At 41.3% G+C, this 8,325-nt stretch overlaps 1 protein-coding gene across 4 annotated transcripts; it reads right to left on the reverse strand.

Annotated features, from left to right (window-relative positions):
• Positions 1-775: 775 nt before the first annotated feature.
• On the reverse strand, positions 776-7,991 carry LOC126538346 (uncharacterized). 4 transcript variants are annotated; one of them, XM_072286306.1, is made up of 12 exons: positions 7,924-7,991; positions 7,315-7,395; positions 5,091-5,168; positions 4,337-4,402; positions 4,229-4,273; positions 4,060-4,095; positions 3,954-4,004; positions 3,569-3,622; positions 2,466-2,680; positions 1,500-1,659; positions 1,099-1,221; positions 776-839 (listed from the first exon to the last, which is right to left on the reverse strand). In XM_072286306.1, exons 1-12 carry the CDS (start codon positions 7,970-7,972, stop codon positions 805-807), a joined length of 993 nt encoding a protein of 330 aa, XP_072142407.1. In that variant the 5' UTR covers positions 7,973-7,991; the 3' UTR covers positions 776-804. The 4 variants fall into 4 exon arrangements, with proteins under 4 accessions (XP_072142407.1, XP_072142406.1, XP_072142408.1 ...); XM_072286305.1 differs by having other exon boundaries at positions 4,060-4,146; XM_072286307.1 differs by lacking the exon at positions 3,569-3,622 and having other exon boundaries at positions 4,060-4,146.
• Positions 7,992-8,325: the final 334 nt, after the last annotated feature.

Raw genomic sequence — 8,325 nt, forward strand, 5'->3', positions numbered from 1 at the left:
CTCAAGGACATTGCAACGTCCTGAGTACATCCTCTACTGGTCCTTGCAAAGGCCTAGAAAGGTCCTCATGTCCGGCCTCGGCACATCCTCGGAACATCCTCAGATAGCCCACAAGGATTTTTCTAGGATGTTTTGAGGACTTATTAGGGTGCACTGTAGGCTTCCTTGAATGCAGAATTTTTGCATTCAATAACGTCGTTTAGCTTTTAACAGAACATAACACTAAGGCATGCTTATGGGCTGCACATATTGCTGCGTCCAGAAGTTGATCATAATGAATGGAATGCCTTGGTGCCTCGGCTTGCTGGGTAATATACAAGGCTAATTTACACATATTAAACAGCCAATGCTGACAGGGCATTACGTGACAAAAGTAGCACAAGCTCTTGCCATGATCAGCTAGTTTTCAACACACATGCACAGTAAGGTTTGGTGCTGCTTAACTGCCTGACGTGTGGTTGTAAATTGAATTGGCTACTTCATCTATCGCACGAAACTCAATATTGAAGGTGCCATGAGCACCTTGCCCAGATAATGTCAATTCTGCCTTTTGCATCATGGATGAAATTCTGGCTGCAAGAAAATGTAATTTTTCTGTACCAACGAAAATGAATCTACCTGGTTCTAAAAAGTATCTGTAGCAGGCAATGCATACGGGTGATAGACATGGCACCAGCTAAAGCAAACACAAATATAACCAGTTTCCCAATGACTAGAGTTTATTATAGACTGGTGGCACCTGCCAAGGCCAGCAATAAATCTTGAGCAAATTGATTCCTCTTGAAATCTTGAATTTCCAGGCATTTAATCAGAGAAATCCGAGTTCACATCCAGTGAGCCTAGAAGAAAATGTATACTGTGATGATGAGCACTGATAATGACAATGGTTCTACAAGAATGTAAATATTGCAAGTACAGCAAAGTGCAACTTCTCAAACAGGCAGCCCATGCAGCTATGTTGGGTGCCAGACAGCATCCAAATTGTCATATGGGGATCAAACCCATAAGCACGAAAACACTCGCCTTCAAGTGTTAAGTATTCATGTAGGATAATAATGTTTTGAGTATTTTTCACGATAGTCTAAATACCAAACTCACTTTCAGATGTGGCAGCCTTGGCCTGCTGTTTTCGAAGTTTTTCGCCAGAGTGGCGCAGCCACACCTTTATTATACTTTTGACATCATTTCTTTTTGATGTGGGAAAATTTTGCATTACAGCCCCTGAAAGATCCACTGGAGATTACTTATACAACATTGTACATATACAAGCTCAAAGCAAAACATTAACAGTATCCAGAAACAACAGGAAATTACATATTAGCCATCTTAGCTTGCCCAAGTACAATAGTACTTGGCTCAGCTGGTTTAACACTCCTCAGCTTGACATTTACGAAGTATGCATACCCATACAAGTTTGACTTTTGAAAGCGAGAAAGGAAATTATTCTACCAAGTTTCTTTTTACCGACAATATAAACATTCAGGCAGCCAGTGCCTTACTTGTGATTGTGTCAGCCACTTGCAGTGCAGAAAAACTTTTCTTTCCTTTTTTGCCAAGCCAACTGTACTGCACTGCCACTTTTTGGCTTAGCAAAATTCCTAAAATGCGCCGTGTTGCGGGTCCTATGCTGCTGCCTCCAAGACCATGAAATTGCTGCATCTGTAAAACATGGGTAGTGACGGGGACGGGGCTTGTTGGTGAATCATCAGGAATACTTTTGATGTAGCGCTAAATGTAACATGGACACTAGGAGGCACATAAAAGGATAACACACAGTGCTCTAGCAACAACCTATTCTCAAAACCAGACCGCTTATATACCATCAGTGGCAAGCAGACATAGATCACGTGGAAGCACTGAGACATGCACTATGAAAGTCGCACTGTCGAACCATATTCACGACCCACGATAATCTACCAGAACAAATTGTCACCGCTTATGCAGGAAGTCTAACTCCTTGCGAAACAACACTATTGATTGCTTGCTAATGCAAAATTCACTAAGTGCATCGATATGCTCGGCCTCAGCAATCTGGCCAACAATAATCATGTTTTCGCCATCATTGTTGCTCGATATAGAGAGGTCACCTTATTGATTGTTGAGGCAGAGCATATCGACCTACTTGGTGAATTTTGCATTAACAAGCCATCAATAGCGTTATTTCCCAAGGAGTTAGCTTTCCTGCGTAAGTAATGACAATTTCGATGGTGTGATTTTCATAGCGCATGTCTCAGTGCTTCCACGTGATCTATGTCTGCTTGAGGCTGATGGTATAGAAGCAGTCTGGTTTTGAGAATAATCACTGTTGCTTGTAGCGCAGTGTGTTGTCCTTTTTATGTGCCTCCTAGTGTCAGTGTTATGTTTTGCTCTGCACCACTATTCCTGTAAAACGTGCACTGGAATGTCAGTTTCATATATGCAAGTACATTTGATAGAGGAAGTAAAGAGAAGAAAAAATATCAGACCAGGCGTGTCCTTGTTCCTTCATTTGTTGATATCTCGGCATCAAATTCTTCGAATGCCTCTATGTCCTCGAATGGTTTTGGGACCACATCCTTTGCGGGCCCAACTGTCAAAGGGCCACTGCATAGCTGTTGTGCAATGGCATCAAGTTGGCGCCCTTGGTGCTCAACCCTCATTAAAATTGTTTGCAAGATCTTGAAGACCTGGTGTTCAAAATCTACAAAGATTGAGGTAACAATAACAATGTAATAAAAATCTGCAGCTTACTGACATATTCAAAAAGAAATGTATGTAATCATTGTATTCTGCTAGCACTAGCCCATGGAGCTATAACTTGGGTAACTAAGAAAATTGACAAAAAAGGCAATCGTGCAATTAGCAATGAAACAAAAAATTTACATGTAAATGCAGAAAGTAGGCAAATGACATTCTAGTTTAGAATAAAGGGAAGTGAAACTCGAAAGGTTGTCTCATGTATGTAATGGTAGACCAGATGAATGGTGATATATAAAGGGAAGAGTAGGCAGTTGAGGGCAGCAGAGAATTGTGCAGACAGAGTGATGAGATCAAGAAATCCGCAGGCATAGGTTAGGTTTGGCAGATAAGCATACAGCCAATTTGAGATGGAAGGTAGAGGCCATCCACCTGTAGAAGACAAGGCAAGCTGACAATGAAAACTCGGATGATGCACACTCGTAGTTTCTTGTCTATTTCACATTGACAGCAAAAATCCATGCGCACAAAAGTCTTCAATTTTAGGGTGGTTGCTTGGGCTAGTTGATAATTCATGATCAAAAATAATGTACAGCGCGAAGGACAGGGACTGCAAGAGATGACATACACAGCACTGGCAAGGACTGCAAGAGACGACATATACAGCGCTGTGTATGTCGTCTCTCGCAGTCCTTGTCCTTCGCGCTGTACGTTATTTTTGATCTTAAATTTTGTCCAGGGTGTCACACTCAACTGTGATTTTGGATGCTAACCATTATGTTAAAAAAAGCCCAAGGAATCCAGGCATGCATTATGCACAGGCAGAATACGTAGCACTAGAAAGCATCACAAATTAGAACACCAGTCTAATAGAATGTAGTTTTTTGCTTACCAGATGGCCCATTTATGGTTGAAACCGACCTGCTTGTGGGCCTTGAGGTAGGTGCTGCAAGTTATTTAGCCATTGAGAGTGAATTTCCCGCACAAGGTTCTTTGCCAATGGAATGTCCATCAATAGCAAAACAAGGTTTTCTAGTTCACAAGTTTGCAGTTGCATAGCATGCGAACGTCGAGGTTGCATTATGAATGTAATCACATTTTGCAAGCTCATTCAGCAGTATTGCCTAATTAAATTGCAAGGGAATCTACTCTCTGCTGTAGCAGAAAGCAATACTGCAATAGTCATGCACTAGTCATGCCCTGTTGTATGACAGAGCATGGCCAAACTTAGCATTCAAATTATCACTTAGTATCAACTAAAAGTAACATGCACTTACTAGACAGTACATCAGCAGTGGGAAATGAAGCCCTGCTCAGCCCATATGATCCTGCAAGTTATGGCAAGATAAGTAACAGCAGTGCAATCAATATACTTAGTCTTACCTGATCGTGAGAAGTCATTTCTTGGCTGAGAGGCAGCTGTAAGAGGCGAGCGGGCATGGGTGCTAGTTTTCTGGCGTCTCTCCAACCCTATTTGCAAAGACAAGTGTCGATGCAACAAAGGGAATAAATTGGCATGCCATGGTACTAGAACATGATGCACTCAACCTACCTAAATGTTCATGCTCAAATGGCTGGCTCCTACAGTCGTAATGGCCTTCAAAAAAAAACAGCACAAATATAGTATTGGAGCTTATTTCGATAGCCATGCATACCTTACCTGAGCTTGGTGTCGCCGTTCGATTAACACACGGCCACAAGCCTGGCAAGTCACTCTGAGCGTTGTCTGCAATGTCACCAAAATAGAAGCAATACACTGCAGTTTCGAATAAAATTATCGCATTGACAAAATGTGTGCATTTTAGAACAGTCTGCAAATTCAAATCTACCTTCTCCACATGGCGTTGAGATGCAACTTAAACTGCTGTTTTCTGCAATGTAACGTGCATTTAGCGTTGAACTCATAATGAGCAATTTTGCAAACTCAATATAAATGGCTCAGTCAGCTACACCCCACTGCTTGTAGCAAAGAAAACCTGCCATTAAATGTGAGAACATGTAGTGAGAGTATGTAGGTTGTATTCGTTTACTCAAAGTGTTGAAATATGTACAGTACACAGACAGTGAGCATACGGTAGCATAAGTAGCAACTTTCGGGTGACCACTCAGACTACACCGAATCCATGCAGCCATCATATTAAATTTTTGTGCAGCTGGCCCCTTGTGAAAGGATGCTTGTGGGTTTTTGAGTAAATGAAAATTCTGACATATCCAACAAAGATTTAAAGATTTGCCCCATTGGCACCTGCATGATACATAACTTGTTTTGCTTTGTGGTGATTTTTGATTTTGTCAGTTAAATCAGCAACACAATATGTATTAGTCGATGATGGACAAAGACTTTAAAAATAATTATACAGAATATGCAAGGTTAAACTTTGTTCAGCCACTTTAAGACAAACTAGAGGTCTTACCATCACATTCAGGACGCCGTGGAAAGCTCCGCTGCAGTGGCTCCCTTGCAGAACACTCAGGACTACCATGCATTCTTTCTGCACAAGAACACAAGGCATCACTTCAGCTGGGTCCAATTGCTTGTAATTCTTAATTTAATTTTATGCAATTCACAATTCTTAATTGTAATTGCTTGTAATTTATAACTAAATGCCAGAACATGTGGTAAAAGTTTGTAGGTTGTATTCATTTATGAAAAGTGTCAAAATATTAAACAACGAGAAGGGGATTAACTGAGGGGCCCCGATAATCACAAGAAGCCTACAAACAAAGACACCAAGGAAAACATGGGGGAAATTACTTGTAGTTACTAATGGAATTAAAGAAATCATTAATTAACGGAAATGAAGGTGGATGAAAAAACAACTTGCCACAGGTGGGGAACGATCCCACGTCTTCGGATTATGGGTGCGATGCTCTAACCAATGGAGTTACCGCAGTGCCGTTTCCCCATCCACTTTCTTGGGTATTTACCTTGGGAGTGTTAGCTAGCGCCGCCACTCACAAACCTTGTCAGTGGATGTGGAACATCCTTTCTGCTGCAGGCGTCACGAGTACGTGATCTTTTTGGGTGAAGGCAACTGGTCAATAAACCCCCACATGCTACCTGAAGGCACCAATCTTGCCAGATTCGAGACCCTCAAGTGGTCAATAAACCCATGCATGCTACCTGAAAGTATCGATGTTGCCGGATTCCAGACCCTTGTTGAGGGTCTCGAATCTGGCAACATCGATGCCTTCAGGTGGCATGGAGTGTCTCGAATCTGGCAACATTGATGCCTTCAGGAAGCACGCGTGGGTTTATTGACCAGTTGCCTTCAACCAAAAAAATCACGTACTCGTGACGCCTGCGGCAGAAAGGATGTTCCAATCAGCCGCTAAGGTTTGCGAGTGGTAGCACTTGCTAACACTCCCAAGGTTACTTGTAGTAAAACAAATACCCAAGAAAGTGGATGGAGAAATGGCACCGCGGTAGCTCAATTGGCTAGAGCATCGCATGCGTAACACGAAGACGGATCATTCCCCACCTGTGGCAAGTTGTTTTTTCATCCACCTTCATTGCCATTAATTTATCATTTCTTTAATTCAATTAGTGCATACAAATAACTTCCCTATCCCTATGTTGTCCTTGGAGTCTTTGTTGGCTTCTCAAAATATGTAAACACACATTCTCATTTATGTTGTACCAAGATAATTTTTCTATTAATAACGAAAGTGACACAACATGAAATGCTTTTCAGATGTCAAGAAATATACAGTCAACAGAATGTCCTATATCCCGTGCACTCGTTAAGTGATGAACGAATTCTGTAATCTGGGTGACACACGAGTAACCGCTGCGAAAACCATGCTGATGGGTATTTAACAATGAGCATGCACTAAGATGACTCATATTAGTATAAAACTTCTGCTCAAAAACTTTACATGTCACACTGGTCAAAGACACTGGTCAATAATTTGAAACAATATTTAAAAGTCCTGATTTAAGATAGGCACAACATTTGCAAGTTTTCATTCATCAGGTAAAAATCAGTCTTATAATGACTTGGTGAAGAAAATCTGCAGCTACTTTGACAAAGAAAAAGCACAAGAAAAGAGCAGGATCGTGGGTAAACTGTCTGGTGTAGTAGCACTGTTTTCTTTCAAGCATTCCTAAGAATGACACGATTCCTCGCTCTTCAAATAGAACAGCTGCCATGGGTTTGGTACTGATAAAGTCAAGGCAATAGTCGGCCGGGCAAATGTTGCTTTCAGCAATAGAAAATACCAAGCTGAAAAGCGCCTTAAGGCACTTCACTTTCTCCAGACTATAGTGAACAATAATTCCGTCATGATGAAGTGGTGGGACGGACAACCCACCCTTCCTATTTTTTAAAATATATACTGCCAAAATCCTTTAGGGTGACCAAAGGACTAGAAGTAGGCAAATTTGACTTTTTGAACCAAGCTATTCATATCTTTTGTAATCTTTCTGAACTGATTCTTGCAATTATTTTCTTTTTAGGCATGCATATAGATGTCTCTCTTCAACGCATCTGCGCACCTCTTTTGTAAACCATGGCTTGCTTTTGGTGCGACGTTTCGTCAACACCCATGACAGCACGTATCGTTCAAGCAGATCAAAAAGGTTATCTTTCAGTGTGCTGAAACACAAGCTAACCCAACACAAGCTAGTGGTCTTACCATTATATGCAGAGCACTGTGGAACGTTCCACGAGTGCAGTGACTCCTTTCCAGACCGCTTTGCAGTACCATGCATTCTTTCTGCACGAGAACATAAGGTATAACTTGGAAAGAATTCTGCTCGTTGCAATCATAACAGCGGTACTTGTTAATAGTATAAAAACATTTTGTAATACTAATGTTTCAGGTTCAATATTTAGACCCGTTAGGTGCACAGACAGCTACATAAACGTTAATGGGCTTGACATCCCTGCAGCCAGCGATGTTAAAATTTGCTACGTGCTGTGATACAAGCTCTCTGTGATAACAATTGTGAATGCAAATGTTACATAATAACAAATACGAACATGCAGCAAATGAGCAAATGACATGCCACAACTCTTTCAAGCAACAAGTAAAACCGAAATGTGGTTCGATGGCCTGCACATCACATATTGCACCTGCATAGCAAAACAAGTGATGCAAAAATTACCAGATTTAGTTGCAATTACCAAAAATTGTGGCAATGCAATCAGCAGCTTCTTTTGAGTTAAACAATGAGATGTTTAAACTACATTATAAAATTGACAACTTCATTTATGCACCATAAATGCATGCAAGAAACCATACCATTATATGCCGAGTGCTGTGAAACAGTCGAAATACTTGACGGTTCCATCCTTGCAGATCTTTCTGCAATACCACGTGTTGCTCCTGCATGAGAACATGACAAAATTGCCTGAGCACTCTAGGTGTAACAGTTGATTAGAGAAAGGGAGGGGGGGGGGCAACACATGCCCAGTGTGCCACTCCCTGGCTATACGTCCACTGGCAATATAGAGCACCGCTGATGACTGTCATGCATAGCAGACTAGTAAACAGTATTTCACAAATCTAGTAACCCTCCAATATGAAGACCATGACATCTTTGTCACCTCTTTACAGATAGCTGAAAAAAATGCATACTTTTCTGCATAGACTGTGGTGGCTGCGGGAGTGGCATCTCGTCTTCGTCACTGTAGAGCCTTCTTT

Source organism: Dermacentor andersoni, chromosome 2 (assembly GCF_023375885.2).
Source record: "Dermacentor andersoni chromosome 2, qqDerAnde1_hic_scaffold, whole genome shotgun sequence".
NCBI classification, from domain to species: domain Eukaryota; kingdom Metazoa; phylum Arthropoda; class Arachnida; order Ixodida; family Ixodidae; genus Dermacentor; species Dermacentor andersoni.

Bases quoted from the DNA above. Each gene is read 5' to 3' on its own strand.
- LOC126538346 (XM_072286305.1), bottom strand. From the start codon at position 7,972: ATGGAACCGTCAAGTATTTCGACTGTTTCACAGCACTCGGCATATAAT. The intron at 4,403-5,090 runs GTAAGACCTCTA...GTGACATTGCAG, and splicing joins ACGGCGTCCTGAATGTGATG to ACAACGCTCAGAGTGACTTG. The intron at 1,660-2,465 runs GTCTGATATTTT...CATGTTTTACAG, and splicing joins AAGGAACAAGGACACGCCTG to ATGCAGCAATTTCATGGTCT.